This window comes from Anoplopoma fimbria, chromosome 20, assembly GCF_027596085.1.
Source record: "Anoplopoma fimbria isolate UVic2021 breed Golden Eagle Sablefish chromosome 20, Afim_UVic_2022, whole genome shotgun sequence".
Lineage (NCBI taxonomy): Eukaryota > Metazoa > Chordata > Actinopteri > Perciformes > Anoplopomatidae > Anoplopoma > Anoplopoma fimbria.
In genome coordinates this window covers 23,185,005-23,202,721 of record NC_072468.1, presented here as the reverse complement: position 1 = coordinate 23,202,721, position 17,717 = coordinate 23,185,005, and the positions used below count along the sequence as shown (strand labels likewise).

General features: G+C 39.4%; 2 protein-coding genes across 3 annotated transcripts; one reads left to right on the top strand and one right to left on the bottom strand.

Annotated features, from left to right (window-relative positions):
* Positions 1–667: 667 nt before the first annotated feature.
* tap1 (transporter 1, ATP-binding cassette, sub-family B (MDR/TAP)) lies at positions 668–10,915 on the bottom strand. Of its 2 annotated transcripts, none has more exons than XM_054621251.1 (13): positions 10,639–10,915; positions 9,804–10,136; positions 8,427–8,655; positions 7,838–7,952; positions 7,004–7,131; positions 5,402–5,607; positions 4,594–4,791; positions 3,958–4,086; positions 3,612–3,800; positions 3,336–3,509; positions 2,546–2,705; positions 1,777–1,913; positions 668–1,687 (listed from the first exon to the last, which is right to left on the bottom strand). In XM_054621251.1, exons 2-13 carry the CDS (start codon positions 10,122–10,124, stop codon positions 1,457–1,459), a joined length of 2,217 nt encoding a protein of 738 aa, XP_054477226.1. In that variant the 5' UTR covers positions 10,125–10,136; positions 10,639–10,915; the 3' UTR covers positions 668–1,456. The 2 variants fall into 2 exon arrangements, with proteins under 2 accessions (XP_054477226.1, XP_054477225.1); XM_054621250.1 differs by having other exon boundaries at positions 10,629–10,914.
* A 3,823-nt stretch (positions 10,916–14,738) lies between these two features.
* LOC129109358 (uncharacterized) lies at positions 14,739–17,579 on the top strand. Its single transcript, XM_054621395.1, has 3 exons — positions 14,739–14,850; positions 15,798–16,433; positions 16,660–17,579. The coding sequence occupies exons 1-3, from the start codon at positions 14,739–14,741 to the stop codon at positions 17,577–17,579; spliced, it is 1,668 nt and encodes a 555-aa protein (XP_054477370.1).
* Positions 17,580–17,717: the final 138 nt, after the last annotated feature.

The following is a 17,717-nucleotide window of genomic DNA, read 5'->3' as shown; positions in this document are numbered from 1 at the left end:
CGGTGACGTCACGGGTGATCCTGCGCTCCTATTGGCTGAGGTCGAAACGTCTGTCAAAGCATGCACACGCCCCCGGGGCTCCTCCCCCTCCTCGGTACATGTTGTACTCTGCCATGTTTGAAAACAATGGGTTTATTCAGTTTTTTTACAATTTGGGCTTCAAAGTATTCATAATTTTTCTTTTTTTTACACACACACACACACATCCTTCTGTGCATATTATGGTTTATATTATCTGCAGCATGTAGGTTGCTGGTGCAGATCCTCTCTGCGGATTTACATTGGTGGTTAATGTAATGTTTTTATGGACTTTATGAAAATACTAACCATTGTTTTAGATGGAACATATGTCCATGCAATCAGTTAGCTGGACATGCTTGTATGTGATATGCTGATATACTGTATTACTTATTTACTTATTATAATACCTGTTTTTCTACTTATGTCTCTTGTTTGCACTATCCTCTCTGCTGCTGTAATCCTGCAAATGTCCCCGCTGCTGGACTAATGAAGGATTTTCTTATTTTATTTTTTATTTCAGGCAATTAAACAGTGGGATTCTGTATTCAAAGCAACACTTACCACAACCTGCCACCAGGAACCCCCACAGCTGTTTTAGCCATGCACTTTAGAAGCCAAATAGCTCACAGGTTCTGACTGTAATGCAGGGATAAGCTATCAAGAAAGACTATTTGACAATGTAGATGTCACTCCATCTGGTGCAGGACACAACATTTAAAGGAACACTCAAGTGATTTATTACTGCACCCCCATAAAGCTGGGGGACTCAGTTTTATTACAAATATTTCAAGTTTCAAGCCCAGACGGAGATTCCCCTCTCAAACTTTGGAAAACTCCCTTTTAGTGCAAACAAAGTAAAACAAAGGGTCTTATGACAGAGCCCAAAATATCTCATACCAGGACTGGGATAGTGAAAAAAACAACAACAAAGACAACAAAAAACTTTAAAAAAATAAAGGAAAAAAGAACAATCATCTGCAAAAACTTGTTAATAAGTAAAGACTCATCAATCCAGTGAAAGTACAGAAGCAATATTACAAAGACAAACATAAAAAAAAAATATAAACAACCAAATCATTTAGAAACACTCATCTTAAATATAGCGAAATAAAATACCTATAATCTATCTGACTGAAATCTTCTACGTCTATATTTGCAAAGTGTATACAGCGTTAGAGTGTGTGATCCACATAAACTCTCGTCACATCCATTGGGCTATGGGAGCTGGTTGGGCAATATGATGATAATTACCAAGGAATGATTTAAATGTTTCAACTGTCAGAGATTTTGACATATCATTTCTATCATTGAAGCTATCCCTACAATAGTGTATCTCCGGTTGTAGACCATTGTTGGCCCTTTAAGTCTGGACTTAGAAACCAGCAACCTTCATGTAATTCGACTGCTTCTCAGGCCTTTAGGGAAAACCCTTGTATCAGTGTATATCATTCCTCTCCTCTTCTTGACGGTGAAAGCCCATATTCCCCTTATTCACCAGTTCAGCATAAAGACCGCCTCTCTGCAGCAGCTCCTCGTGACTTCCATCCTCCTTTACCATCCCGTCCTTGAGCACAAGTATGTGGTCGGCCTTCTCTACAACGCTCATCTTGTTGGATATCAGCAGCACGGAGCAGTTGTTGTTTTGGTTTAACAAAGCTTGGTGGACCTGTTGAGTACAATTAAGATTTGATGTCACATGTGGAGTACAGAAGTAAATCATAAGCACAATTTGGGAAACTCAGAAGAATAACCTACCTGATATTCATTCTCTGCGTCCAAGTCACTGGTGGCGTTGTCAAGAATCAGGATTTTAGGCTTTCGGATTAAAGCTCTGGCAATGGCAATGCGCTGCTTCTGACCTCCAGACACCTGGCCTCCCTTCTCCCCAGCATCTGTGCAACGTAACAACATACTTTTATTGAGTTTATGGACATTTTTGGGGAACATTGAGTTGTTTTTGCATTCTGAAAAATCACAAGGCTTAACTGATGTTGGTTACAAAATCACTTCACTAAATCCATCTGCTTTTTTACAACTGTCAGTAGGGTTTTGCAGGGTTCACTAAGTAAAATTTCAGATTGTTTAGTATCTTTATATTACCGCATATAATGCAATTGAATGTATGTTTTATAATCAAACCAGCCAAAGTATAACGAAAAACCAGTAAGGACAATATTTGCTTCTGAATCACATTTTTTCAACACTTGCCGGTAGCATGTGACAATAATAGAAAAACAGATGGATGGATTAGACAATTAAAAATGATAAATGCATTTAAGTCTTTAAGCTAAAACTTGAGACAGTGAGATTCTTGCTACTGTAGCTCGCAGTGATGATATTGTTGTCTTTTGTAAATTATATTAATGACATTTCAATACTGTCAAAGGTGTTTTTTTAGGAAGTTGAGTTTATGTGAGGCTTAAAAAAAAGTTTTCCCACTACTAAGAAATGCACCATCACAGGCATCCATTCCATCTCTATGCAAACATCTAAGACTCGGATAGATTGGGTTTGTGGGTCAAACCTGTGTCGTAGCCGTTTGACAGCTCCATGATGAACTTGTGGGCACTTGCTAGTTTGGCAGCCTCGAACATATCCTTATCAGACGCATCCTCGTAGCCGTACTTGATGTTCTCCCGCACAGAGCGAGCAAACAGCACACAATCTTGGTTCACCACAGCAATCTATAAACAAACAGGAGGAAGAGGCTATTTTAATTTCATTTTCATTTTTGTTTTATGGTCTCAGCTGCAGTATTCACTTATTCACATCTTGAATTTTAGTCCATTTTTCTGGTACAATAACATCGATATCAAGAATTTTAAGTTATAATGTGCTGTTTTCATGGAGAAAAATTGATCTATCAACGCCATATATTTCAAATACAATTTCTTTAACGTGATCAACTGAGGAGTGCAGAACTTGCACCACATTGAATTGCTTTAGGACAACAGCTTAGCAGCTTATAAGGACCTTTTCTGTGACTTTGTTTGTAAGCTATTCTGCCACCTATTAGCCAAAAATCACTTAATGTAGGTTTAAAGGTGCCCTGTCGAGTTTTCTTGTTATAAATATTACACTTAAGTTATGTTTACATTCAGTGTTTCTCACAAAAACACATAGCGTTGCTTTTGTGCTTGCGCGTCATTATGCTGAACACAAACAACATGTGAACCCACTCATAGAAATATTGCTACATAGCGTTACTCGTGCTAGAAGCTTCCTACTATTGTGCTCACTGCAAGTCAAATTAGTCAGCTAAATGTCAGCTTAATGCTTAAAATATTCAAATACAAAATGGAAATAACACACACCTTCTCATGGAGGTACTGGTCTTTGTACCGTTGCAGGTTTTTCCCATCCAGTAGGATCTCCCCCTCATAGGGCTCGTAAAATCTCTCCAGCAGCTTGACACAGGTGGACTTCCCTGATCTGTTGAGCCCCACAAGGGCAGTGATTTGGCCTGGCTTTATCTCCAGAGACAAGTCCTGGTAGAAGAGAGAAATAGGGTGAATAGGTAAAGAGTTGTATGCATTAAAAATATTTCAACTGTAAGGACAATTAATGCACAATAAAAAACACATACATACCTTGAGCACAAGATTGTTTCCCTTTGTAGGATAGGAAAATGTTACATTTTTGAATTGAATGTGTCCCTCTAGATTTTTAGGGTCCAAAGTACCATTTTGGGGTCTTTTAGGTATGCGCTCCAAAAATTCAAAGATCTTCTCAGAGGCACCAATTGCCTTCTTCACCGCCGGGTAATATTGCATGACAGCCTGGAAGAGAGGGGGCAGAATGTGGGATTTGACTAAATTACTTATTCTATATTGAACAAAACAATCAGCCGCTTGCAATCCTGCCTTAAGAAAACTAGTACAAGGACATAATAGTATATATTTAAGCTTATTCCCTTTATCTGGGCCTGTGACTCACCTCAACAGCAGAGGCAAACTGCAGCTCGTAGAGGACGAATGACACCAAGTCTCCACTGCTAACGTCCCCTCTGGTCACCAGAGTCCCTCCATAGTACAGAATACACACCTTCAGGCTCATGGTGGTCATCTGGGAGAAAAAAATGGTTCACAAATGACAAGAAATGCATTAAATATTATACTATATTCATTCCCAGATCTTAATAAAGATGTAGATCAGCGGCATTTCCAAATCACTGGTCTTGGAATGGTGCAAATGTCTGAACTAATTGAGGTTATAAGTGTATTTCTCTTTTTTAATTTTTAACATTTTATGGCTTCAAAGGCAAATTTCAATTCTTCTAATGCGCTCAATTCAGAGAAATGTTTGAGGGGTATGTTTGAAAGTCTGTTTGACCTATTGCCCAAAGTTCATTTTTTTATATTTCTGCATGTAATTTATTACATTTTCTGGCTGTAAACAATTCAGATTGATAACCGAAATCTTCAGGCTTTAAAAAGTCCTATTTGGTGACATCGTAGACACTACATGCATGTATTGCTCTAGGTTAACCCCCACCGGATCACACTCACAGACTTGTTACATTTGCTAAGAAATAATTGCACACTTTATAATCCAGATCTGTATTCAACTCACGCTGTTAGCCCAGGTAGAGGCTGCATACGCCATTGCTTCCTTCTTGTTCAGGCCGTAAGTGTCCTCCAGCCGCCGTCTGTACCTCTCCGTCTCACCGTCCTCGTTGGCAAAACTCCTCACTGTCTTCATGCAGGAGAAAGTCTCTGTGGCCACCTGGTTGGCCTTAGCCAGCGACTCCTGAACCTTCACAGCAATAGCCTGAAACACGAATGCAGAGAAAAAACAAAACTGAATGATAACTTGATATATTACAAATGTGACGGATGGACATGGGCCGTGATCATAGCTGCACTGGAGATTGTTTGACATTGTAGAAGTTACAACATTGTCCAGCAACTGGGGGCAGATTTTTTCCTTAAAACTGCATTAATTGATTTATAACAAGCTGTGAGCACGACACTGACATATGAAGCTGAATTGTCGTCACAGAGCAGCATTTGCTTTCATTTTGCAGTCATGCCTCCATCCGACAAAGATGAGAAGTGCTTTTAAATATCAGCTTTAAAATGTTGATTTAGAGTTGATTTTAGCATGAGGATATTAGGAATAACTCACACTAGAATTAATGTAATTTTACTGCTACAAAAGTCAATTAAGTTCAGGCAAAAAAAATTTTTGTTGTGCAATATTTTTGAAAAAATTCCCACCAAGGCGTTCCTGAGATATCACGTTCACAAAAATGGACCAGACAGACTGACAACCTGAAAACATAATGCCTAATGCCATGGAAGTTGCCAGTGCAGAGGCATAAAAATACAGATTAGAGCAGTTTTAAGGATTATGGGACATTTAGGGAAGTCCTCTCTACCTGGTGGAAGTGTCCGGTGAGCTTAGGTATGACCCAGATGATGGGCAGTCCCATGCAGGTGAGCAGGGTCATTTTCCATGACTGGCTCACCATGAAGAACAAGAGGAATCCAAAACGTGCCGTGTACCACATCAGAAGGCTCAATTTCTCACTCAGCGCATCGCTCATTTCGTTGGTATCCGTGGTAACGCGGGACACCAATTCACCTGAGAAAAAGAGCAGTGCATTAGCCTTGTCAAAGGAATTACAGTTGAAGAAGATGTGTTTTTAAAATGCTGCAAATTATGGATTTTCACCAGCCCACACAGATTCTGTCAAGAATATCTATTAAGTGCATAACAATAAGGAAACTAAGACAGCGTAATAGGGCAATTGTAGATCCAAAAAATAATTATGGAACCAGTGGAAGGCTGTAATATTCTGAGGATAAAACGTTTTCTTTCCGAGAAAATTCATAAAAGTAAGAAATTAAAGATAATAGAAATATGATATTCTCTGAGCTCAAATGAGAAAATTTAGAAGGGAAAAAAAAGTGGAAAAGGATGTTAATGAAAAAATAGAATAAATGTACTCCACTACTTTTCCATTTTTGTCTTCCACATTCATGATTTTATAATCTGGCAAATTTGTGATTTTATTTTGCGTAAATGTGCAAATATTTTTTGCTACTTGATACTTAATTTATTTATTTATTTTGTTTCCTACAATGGCCCTAATACATCATTTTAGGAAACTTAGCTTGGCCTTAATAAAAAACAAGTATGTGCCATAAGTGAAAGGATAAAGGAAGGTTTTTTTTTTCACTTTATAAAAAGGGTCAGAGCAGACTGTATCTGCTGAGACTGAGGACCTCTGGAATGCAGGGAGCACTCCTGAAGACCTTTTTTGACTCTGTGGTGGCATCAGCCATTTTTTATGCAGTGGTCTGCTGGAGCAGCAGCATCTCGACAGCTGACAAGAAGAGACTAAATAAGCTTGTCAGGAAGGCCAGCAGTGTGCTGGGGTGTCCACTGGATACGGTGGAGGTGGTGGGAGACAGGAGGATGATGGCCAAGCTGTCATCCCTGATGAACAACACCTCTCACCCCATGCAGGACACCCTGGCAGCTCTGTGCAGCTCCTTCAGCCACCGGCTGCTTCACCCCCGGTGTGTGAAGGAGAGGTACCGCAGGTCCTTCCTTCCTGCTGCTGTCAGACTGCACAACCAGCTCTGCTCCCAGCAGACCACATGACACTAATACACTGATACACTGTGCAATACAATAGTTATAACAGTTTCTGTCTGTATATATAATATTTCAGTTACTGTGGATTCTCTACTGTTTTTTTCTGTTTTTTATTGCTCATTTGCTTATTTGTAATACTTATTTTGATCTTGGTTTTTTTATTGTATTTACTATGTCTCTTGTTTGCACTATCCTCTTTGCTGGTATAATCCTGTAAATTTCCCCGCTGCGGGACTAATAAAGGATTAACTTATCTTATCTTTATTCTTATATTTGTTCATATTTACTAATGATGACCTACTGTACTATACACTGTACTCTTTCCTTTAAAGATGCCTGTTGAGTCAGACACATGCACTGTTTTCACATGATGTACCTGTTGGAATATCAAAGAAAGCAATCTCCTGTTTCAGCACAGCCTGGAAGACGGCTCCCTGCACTGAGGTGTGAATGCAGCTCATGGTGACGTTGTACATGAGGTCGCATGCAAACTCGAGCACAGCACTGAAACCAGAGAGGAAGAAAGTACTCAGATCTTTAACTTCAGTAAAAGTAGTAATACCACAATGTAGAAATATTTGTTAACAACAAAAGTCTTGCATTCAAATTAAGTAAAAGTAATAGCTTAGGATATTTTACGACGGAACTAAAGTGAAAGTAAAACTAATCTATTCCGTGTTTTGTATTTAAATTAACGCTTGTTTTAGGTAGGCATTTCTTTTAGGTGGCTGAAATATGTTTTGTTGCTACATTATTAACAGTCCAGACGTCTCAGGTCCTCTGGGACAGGTCTGCTTTCTGTCCACAGAGTCAAAAATAAGAATGCAAAATGGAACTTTCTGTTTCCATGCACAACATATCAACATATCAAACTCCAAAAAAAATGCAGGTCTGCTGCAACCCTCACTTCTTCTTAATCAAGGCTGAAGACTTTTCTGTTTGCAGCTGCAATTTCTTAATTTCTTACACTGCAGTGTAACTTTTATTCTTGAATTTTATAGTTGTCTTATCCTGTTTTTTTTTATTTATTCTATTCTTAATGACTGTTTTAGTTGAATTTAAAATATTAATTATTAATTGTATTGCTTTTTGCACTTTGTCTTGATGCTTTTGATTTGTTTTATCGTAAGCTCTTTGAATTTCCTTGTTGCTGAAATGTGCTTAATAAATAAACTTGCCTTGCCTCCCTTTGTTACAAAGGTTACATTACCTGGCAATAGTCATCAGCGTCATGATGTAGATGGCCTCTGTGAATGCATCCGGTGCTTCTTCATTTGTGATCCAGTCAGCCACACGACCGGTGTACTGAGGAATGGCCATCTCGCCTGAGGTCACAAGTTCACACTATCACAATATATTTTGGGGAGACATAACTGTTCATCTAAAATATGAAGTGTCGTCTTTTAAAGCTTCATATTGCTCTACTTTAACTTGAAAGACAGGAAGGTTTTCACAGATCTAGGGCTCTACAGTAACAATTTCCCAAACAAACCCGATGAGATGGAGGCTGCAAGAGCTTGGATACCCATTAACAGGCTGATGAACACCGCCATTATCAATGTTTTTATTATTAAGCTGACGTATAACCGCATAATATTTTAATTACTCAGAATATAAGGTGACTAAGATGGCAAACACATATTTTCAGTTTCAGCAAACGGATTACTCTTATTTAATACCATATACTTTGGGAGTGAACCTGCAAACAACACAGCAAGAGCTGCAGGATTTATAACTCCAAAACTTTGCAGTTGCATGACAACACTACCTAATTTAAGTTAAGTTGTTGTCTCACTTACCATAAGAAGAAAGAAACACGAGAACCAGCACAAAAACAAAGCGCCAGAGATAAGGCAGCATGAATCCCATCAGCTTCCTCAGGGCAGTACTGGTGTCGTCTTTGGGCTTCTCAGAGGGCGCCCTCGTCAGCAGAGACGAGATGTATCGACCCCAGGAGAGCAAAAGAGACGACACGTATCGACTCCAGTAGAGCCAGGCCACTACCGTCACGACATAACCCTGTAACACCTGCAAGACAAATCACAGGATGAATGCACTAATCCAGAAAAATATGAAATGAAATACATATGTTGACAAATGATTCTGACAAATGATAGGATAAAAGCAAACACAACATTTCTAAAATGGTGGATTTCTTGTTCTCATCAGACTGGTTTGGTTTTGGTTTCAGTCTTGTTCTTGTTCCAGGCTTGATTACAAAAACAAAAAATAACCATATCTAGTGTTTTAATCTTGCTGGGCAGGTTATAAGATATTTTCTTCAAACAAATGTAATATATATTTCAATAAAGTGATTTAGTTAGACTTCTGCCTTTATCAAATAAAATCATTTTTTACAGCAGGCTGGTGGAAAAAGTGATCGGATCCTTTAGATAAGTAAAATAAACAATACAACAATGTAAAAATACTCCATTACGAGTCTGCATTAATAATCTTACTGGAGTAAAAGAACAGAGTAATTAACTGCAAAATATTTCCTGCAAGTACCAAAAGTGAAAGTTTTTATTGTGCCCTTGTCGGTGCTGTATTGTAAAATATTTGGTTATTATTACAGATTTGAATGACGTAGCTGGTGTATATGGAGCTAGGAGAGTAAAGTATCTCCCTCTGAAATTTATTAGAAGTATATATACACATAAACAGTGTACTCAGTACCTCAAAATTGCAGTTAGTTATACTACAACTATGTGTTGCTAAGTGCCCTTGAGCAAAGCACTCTTCCAGTTCCACATAATCAGTTTGGTGACACCCATGTTTGTTTTCCAATTCTTTTTGGTACAGCACTTTTTAGCTGCCGATCTGGATGTCTAGCATTTCAGATTCTTTTCATCCAGCACATAAACACAGACCATGGTCAGGATGCCACAATGCATCATGGGCCCTGGTCTAGATCCGTCACCCCCAGATACTTAACACTAACATACCAAAGTTCTAAGGTTATTTATTGTCGTTGTACAACAGGGTTGTGCAACAAAATGCAGATTTGTAGTCCTATTTTGCTACATAAGAAAATGATATTACATGTTGAGGGTGTTGGATGAATTAAAGAATATAACAGCCTGAGAAAAAAAGCTGCTCTGAAGTTATATATACTATAGTCTTACATAAATGTGATCCATACTGCAACTAAATTAGTTTCAAACGCAGCCACCCACCCGTTCCCAGGAGTGCCACCCCCACAGCTCCTCCATGGTGGGCATCCCCAGCGCCCAGAGGAGAGTGGTGAACGCCGGGAAGTGGAAGCAAAGGACCCCTAAGCTCTGCAGCCCCTCGAAGCTGCTCATCCACAGCGGTCTCAGAGGGGAGCTGAGGGTGAGGAGGGCGAGGAGGCCGGCCCTGGCCAACCCTCCTACCCACAGGGTGAGGAAGGGACGGTGGAGGAGGACAGGTGAGAGCTGGGCCAAGCGGATGGCGTGCACCACACACACATCCAGGCACACGAAGAGCAGGGGGAAGAAGTAGCTCATTTTCTGCATCACCTACAGGTTCTGTAAAAAAAAAAAAAAGAGACAGTGAAGGTTAATGGTATTCAGGTCTACGCACACAGACAGGTCTCCATGATGGGACTAACAGAAGCCTGCAAAACAGTAAAGATGGATATTAACTTTTTGCAGAAACATGTAGAACAAAAAGCTTAATATTTAGCCTATGCATTCCCTTCTAACTACAAAACCTAACTCAATAATTTGAACTTGCATGTCCTTAATAGGGAGAATCTACTTTAATTTGCAGCAGATATTAACTCGATTTACTTTCATTTTCATCTACACAGCTGATTTCTTTGAAACGGTTTGACCTTAAGACAAACACAAACCCAACCCACAGAAACACATACAAAAAGCATTCAAATACAGTATTACAATTCAGCATTATTAGCGTTGAGTCAAAATGCATGCTTACATAGAAACAATGTGCTACACTAAGTACAGTATCTAGCATTCTTAAGCTCGTGGCATTACAGCTGATTAAATTCAACTTACATTTCCTCACCAGTCAAGTTGTATTGGTCGGTTTGATATAGGTTAATACTGACACAGTAAACCGACACCGATATGTTCAAAATAACGTAAATAAATGTAAACCGGCTGCTTGTTCAAACGACGACAGAGCTGGTTTGAGACTGACAAAGTGAAACCGAAAGTAACTTAAAGTTACAGCCCCTCTTTATGATGGAAAGTCCCGTTTACTGCTGCCACGATGGCGGAGGAACACTAACGAGAAATAACACATTCAGATGTATGAAATAAAGTTAATGTGTTTATCCAGAGCCCTGCTTTTCATAAACTCTAGTAAATAGTTTGTTGCAAGTAAGACACTCCCATTGTGGTGACATGGTATGACTGGTGTGAACATGTGCCATTTATAAACAGCTCAACAGCGACACCATGTGACGAGAAGATGGAACTGCAAGCTCCATGTGTGTATGTCTGTTAATGTAAATTAATTCACCTCCTATGTTTTATGAGTTGAAGACTTATAGCTGCATTATTAATGGAATATTTGGTATTTCTATTGACTGATTTTTATGATTTTTATGTTTTATGGTATAATAAAGATCTGAACTCAACAGTGCCAAAGTTGTTTTAATTGATTTACCAATTTATTTTGTTTTGACCAAGATTTCATTATGTCTTTACTTCAGTCCTCCAGTTTTGTTTCTGTCTTTTTGTTTATAACAACTTAAACATACAGTATCTATATGTATATATTTCCATATTGATTTAGTTTTAAATGAAAACAGGTGAATTAACCCCTAATGTAAGCTTATTTTTGTCTAGAGTATGGCATTTTTTTTATCTGTATTTGTTGCTGTGAGCCTTGCCTGTTTTTCCTGGACATTTTATTTTATTTTGAAAAGTATAGTATTATAAAGTAATATCTATCTGTCTGTCTATCTATGTTATATGAACATTGTTCAAGGTGTTGGGGCCGAACCATCACTCGTCAGGCTGGTGCAATCAGTAATACGCTAAAGTAGTCTATAGAACAGTATAGTAAGTATATGCCTACTGAATTTTTATTTTTGGACCCACAACTGGAGTTTAAAAAAAGACTAAATGTTTTGCGTCATTAAACTTTTAGAGTAGGGCGCTCTGGGCCAAACATTAGTTGTTTGGACCCTATGTGTATGAATTGTATGTGTATTTTTAATTGAAGACATTAATGACTGAATACATTATTGAGTTTATATTTAGTGGTTCTGATTCCTTTACAAAGTAGCCTGCTTTGCCCAGATGGTTATTCTTGCCTTGTGTTAAGAAAACCCGGAAAGAAACCCCCACCAGAAACTTTGAACTCCAAGATAGCTTCCTTCCTTTCCGTAGCTTTCATGTTTAAAGGATGAGCAAAACTATATCTGTTCTAGCTGTGTGAAACTCCCATACATCACTTATACTTAGAACACGTTTCCTTTCATGTATATTTTAAAAGTACAACGTACATTTTTGACAGATTCATTGGAAGGAATGCCTATTTATTTATAAAGTCCATGTTTAGTGCCTAAACAAATAAAAAAAGAGGCTTTATGGCCTCATTATTATTAATGTGGATGAATTAATCTGTCGCATTTTATTGTTGAAGTTGATCGACATGGAGCTAAATTTAACTATTTTGTGTCAAATCTGAATCTGCAAAATAGAAACTCTACAAATTGTGGTAGAGTATGATCTTTCCCTAGGAAATGTATTGGAGTATAAAGTGGCATGACATGAAAATATTCAAGTTAAAATCCCTCCGTAGCACCAATTTGTACTTAGTTTTCTGGATTAGTTATTTGGTACATAATACGTTTATAAAATACAATGCATTGTTAAAGATTAAAACAGTGGTTGCAAGGCCCTTTTGGCTTGTGACCTCTTAAAAAAATGGATCAGGAGGATGCAGTTTGCGCCGTGTGCCACATTTTCAGATGTCTTTAAGCTGTTAGTAGTTCCACAAAATGAGGATCTCCTCTGTAAACTTCTCAAATAGTTTTATTTTAATAAATGTATTAAGGCCAATGAGGTCAAATGATCTGTTTCACAAAAACAGCAAAGATAAGAGAAAAGTTTTTTTTAAAAAGATACAAATTTGTGTAGCAGATCGTTGTTTTTGCTTCTTTCCTGCCCCGTTAATCACGTCACGACCCCTGAGTTTTATCTTGTGACCTTTTCAGAGGGGCCTGACCGATAGGTTTGAAACCACTGGACTAGAATACCTAACTCCAGCCAAAACAGGAAAATGCTGCAATATGGAAGCATCAGTATATATCAACAGGCTAATGATATAATATATTATAACATGTCGGCCACATGGGGCCACAATTCCACTGCATAATGAGTACCACTACTCTAGTTCTTTAAGTACATTTTGCTGATAATACTGCTGTACTCTAACTTAAGTAGGATCAATGTATTGATACTTTTACTTAAGTAGCGGATATGAATACTTCAACAGTCATTCAGCATAATAAGTACATTTACTCAAGTAGCATTTGAATGTATGTCATGTTCTTGTAATTGAGTATTTTTAGATTGATGTATTTATACATTTGTTAAGTAAATGCTCTTCCACCATGATGATAATGATACATGTACTGACTGACAGAAGCTATATATATATATATATGGCTGCTTTTACTGGTGGTATTTTTAGCACATTTTACTGATGCATTTGCACTTTTGCTTGAATAAAATTTAGACTAGGACTTTTACTTGTACACAACATTTGCATTTCTGTAGTACATTATTAATATTATCATTACCATTATGATTGTTGCTACTATTACAATTATTGTTTTGGTTGTGTGACCTTTTTTTTTTTTCCTCTTCTATTTAAAACACAAACTTCCTATTCCTATATTGAAAGCCAGTGCGCATGCTCAGACATGGCAGCTGCCAGTGGGAAGCTCCGCAGTTTCCTTCCAGTTGAGATATTTAGCAGAATAAAACGTGAGCGAACCGGAGCGAACCGAGCTGACAGATGTTGCGTCTCACATCTGGAGCCATGACGGAGTAGAGAGCCTGCAGCTGGGGGTGGGTGTGGGTGGGTGGGGTGGGTGGAGGGGACTTATGATCTGCTCTGGATGGAACCGACGGGTCTAAGAGACGTTTTCAGATGCATAACACTATGTAAGCAAAGATGAAACGATGTGTCATGTTTAAAGGTTTGTTGCATGTTGCAGGTTGTTGCAAGTGCAGCATGCAAAGAAGATAAAAGACTTATCTAATGAAAAGACTAAAGAGCACTGTGACGACAGATGCAGACGTTTTTTCACCTACCCTTGTCTGTGCATGCCAGGCCTGGAACGCCTACTTCTACGTAAGATCCGAAAACATCTGGATTGGGACACATGGCTTTGTTGTTTATCTCTATGCATGAGCAGTCATTTTACATTTGTTTTAGGCTCAATGCCAATCACTCAATTTGCTTCTTTTTTTTTTTTTTAAAGCATGTCATTGCTTTTTTTGTATTTTGCTTGATTTAATTCTATTCAGTTTATTTTGTATAGCCCAGAATCACAAATTACAAATTTGCCTCAGAGGGCTTTACAATCTGTACACATGCCACATCCTCTGTCCCGGAACCATCACATCGGCACAGGAAAAACTCCCCTAAAAAAAAAACCTTTAACAGGGAGAAAAAAGGAAGAAACCTCTGGGAGAGCGACAGAGGAGGGATCCTTCTCCCAGGATGGACAGAATGCAATAGATGTCATGTGTACAGAATGAACAGCATAACAGAGATACAACACATTCAATGTATATGACATAAATGATTCATATAATTGATGCAAACACTAACAATGTGTTTCTTGTGTTTCAGCCATTGCAGCAATGGAGGATATTGGTGTCCATCCCAAACCCGGCAATGACCCCCCTGTTCACAGACCCACAGTCCCGCCAGGTGTGTATGAGCTCAGACTGGGTCTCTCTGTGAAGAAACACAGAGGTTATTAACACGTCTTAACAAGAAGCGTGTGTGTGTGTGTGTGTGTGTGTGTGTGTGTGTGTGTGTGTGTGTGTGTGTGTGTGTGTGTGTGTGTGTGTGTGTATGTGTGTGTGTTTCATCCAGAACATCTGCACGTCACTGATGCCAGCAGGAAATCTGACATGCATAAAGATGGAGCGTCCAAAAAGAGGTCCCACTCTGTAATGATATCAGAGCCACAGATGGTTCCACAGTTTCCTCCACTGAGCGTGGGTCCTCTGGGTGCTGACACCAGTAAGTAACAGCCTGGTGAAGACACAACAGATTTAAAAACTACACCTTCATTTTAAAAGGGTTTATTAGTCTGCAGATGTAAAAGAATGATGCTTGATCACGTTGTAGCTGTAAACTGTAACCATGCGTGTTTGAATTTTGTGAATGCTAGCTTATATCCTGTAAAAGCATAATAATGTTTTTTTAGCTTCTTTGCACATTATTCCCAAAAAAACCATCACAGAAATGTGAATCCCACCTAGACTGACCCCTGACCTTAACCTGTTAATATTTTTTATGATCCATACCTGATTTTTGCATCGTATATATTGTATATATTTTTGGATTTGCACCTTATTTCTCTTGTTATCTTAGACTTGCATTCTTTTCACTTTATACTGCAACTGCTGCAATAAAGTTTTATTTTATCTTATATGATCTTGATCCCCAATAAGGCCTATTTTGAGTTGACTTAAAACATTTACTACACAGATTATGATAAACATGTACCAATGTCACAATAACTGGGATAAATACTGTTTATTTAGAAAATATATTCAACACAAGTACAGCAAAAACAGCTTTCTTGCAATGGCGTTGACATTGTAGTTCTCTTATAGTATCTAGCTTTATTTGATGAGATGTGCCTATTTATATTCTACACATGTACGTGTACAATAAAGTATTGTTTTATATATTGCAAGCAGAAAAGAAAAAAAGGGATCATGAGAAAAATAATTTTTTAGTCTGTAGATCCACATAATCAAGTTTGTCAAATGCAAGATGGGTGTACAATAAAGTATTGGTTTATATATTGCAAGCGGAAAAAAAAAAAGGGATCATGTATTTCTGCAAGATGGGTGTACTGTTTTTCTGCAGGCTGTTGCAGTTCCTCAACACAATTGTGTTTTTTAACTGAGCATTAGTATTTCATAATTAAGAACTTTTTTTGTGTTTGTTTTTTTCAGTGCCCCTAAATACAGCTGCCAAAAATGGAAACACTCATATGGATAAGGCCGGGAATGGAAGGAAAAAACCCAAAGCCAAAGTCGGCGATCCATCAAAGTGGAAGCAAAACAAGCAGAAACAGCTGAGGATGGAGGGTAAAGCGTACGTGAGCAAACGCAAGAAAGACGGCAAGGTTGTGACAAAACATCCAAGAGCAATCGGACCTAGGTGCACCTCGAACGCATGCAAAAAGGCATCGAACCGCCTCTGTAACGAGATCGACGAGGAGGCCCGGAAGACAGTGTTTGATGAATTCTGGCAGGGCATGAACTGGGCTCAGAGAAAACTGTATGTAGCAGAACAAGTGGACCGAGACCCTGTGGAAAGATCTCGGGCGGTGGGATCCCAGTCGAGGAGGTCGGTTTCCCTCCGTTATCACTTGATGGTGGACGGCAAAAGATCACAAGTGTGTAAAAACATGTTCCTGTCCACTCTGGGGATCGGAGAGTGGTCTGTGCTCAACTGGACGCAGAAAGGAGCGACAACAAAGAACAAATCAAAGGGAAACAAGTTAGAGAAGAGGAAGGCGGTCCCTCAGTGTGCACAACAAAACCCTGCTTCTTCTGCAGTCAGTAAAACTGCAGACGGTAACCTCGGTGAGTGTCAGCTACTTAATAAAGATACAGTAGCTGTGAGACTGCAACTGCCTCAACACGTGATAATCAATTGTTTATCAAGGAAAAATGCCCCAAATTTGCTGGTTGCAACTCCTCAAATGTGTGGATTTTATTTACCAATGTATTCCACAGTTTTTGCTGTTACCCTAAAGTGTATCACAGTAATACCTAATACATGTTAAAGTCATTTCCCTTGTTTTTGCAGAGCAAGTAAATGCCACTGACAAAGACAAAGACAGGCCACCAGAACCAGAGGGGTCAGCCAGGAAGAAATCCAGAGTAGCCAAGCCGCTGACGTGGAAGCAAAATCGACAGAAGCAACTTAGGATGGAGGGAAAACCGTACACCAGCAAACGGAAGAAGGACGGCACGAGCATCACTAAAGGTCAGAGGACAATGGGGTCGAGGTGCACCTCCAGCGCTTGCAAAAGGGCATCCAACCGCTTCTGCGCCGACTTCAGTGAAGAAACGAGGAACGAGCTGTTCACTGGTTTCTGGCAGCGCATGAACTGGACTCAGAGAAAGACCTACGTGTCCGGATTAGTCGACTGCGACCCCGTGGAGAGAACCCGAGCACCGTGGACTCATTCGAGGAGGTCGGTCTCCATGCGGTATCATTTGATAGTCGACGGTGACAGAAAACAGGTTTGCAAAAAGATGTTCCTCTCCACTTTGGGGGTTGGCGAGTGGTCAGTGCTCAACTGGGCCCAGAATGCATCTCAGCAGGACGATTCAGAGGAATCCGCCAAGAAGCAAACGCAGAGGAAGTCCCGTAAAGCCTCCGAGCATGTAGTCCTGAACCAGTTCCTAGAGAGTCTACCCAAAGTTCCCTCATACTGCTGCGACACGTCCGTGTCCAAGCTGTTCCTGGAGCCGGTCTTCTCGAACATGTCCGAGGTGTACAGGCACTACTACAACCACTGCTTGGAGAGGAAGACGACGGCGCTCTCTCGGCAGGTTTTCTGTGCTGTGTTTAAAAAGATGGACTTGGGACTTTGTGACGCAAAGAGGGATCAAGGGTGTTCCTTCGGTGCGACGGGGAATTTGTTTAATGAGCTTTGGGAGGAATACTGCTCGGAAAGAGGAGCTCCAGGGCCTCAACCGGAGAAAGCGGGTAACCAGTAGAGAGGGAGTAGAGACCAAAAGAGTTCTGTGTTGGAGTTTCATTGATCCTTGTTGGTTACTTCGTTACTTACAACATACTTTGTGGAAAGTTGAATTCCAAAATGACTTCATGATCTTGCGTTTCATTCAATCCTGTTA

What these genes read in the sequence shown, in the direction of transcription:
- tap1 (XM_054621251.1), bottom strand. Translation starts at nt 10,124, where the DNA reads ATGCAGAAAATGAGCTACTTCTTCCCCCTGCTCTTCGTGTGCCTGGAT. An exon ending in GGTGGCACTCCTGGGAACGG is followed by an intron (nt 8,656 to 9,803) that starts GTGGGTGGCTGC and finishes TTTGTCTTGCAG; the next exon opens with GTGTTACAGGGTTATGTCGT. An exon ending in TTTCTTTGATATTCCAACAG is followed by an intron (nt 5,608 to 7,003) that starts GTACATCATGTG and finishes TCTTTTTCTCAG; the next exon opens with GTGAATTGGTGTCCCGCGTT.
- LOC129109358 (XM_054621395.1), top strand. Translation starts at nt 14,739, where the DNA reads ATGCATAAAGATGGAGCGTCCAAAAAGAGGTCCCACTCTGTAATGATA. An exon ending in TCCTCTGGGTGCTGACACCA is followed by an intron (nt 14,851 to 15,797) that starts GTAAGTAACAGC and finishes TGTTTTTTTCAG; the next exon opens with TGCCCCTAAATACAGCTGCC. An exon ending in AACTGCAGACGGTAACCTCG is followed by an intron (nt 16,434 to 16,659) that starts GTGAGTGTCAGC and finishes TTGTTTTTGCAG; the next exon opens with AGCAAGTAAATGCCACTGAC.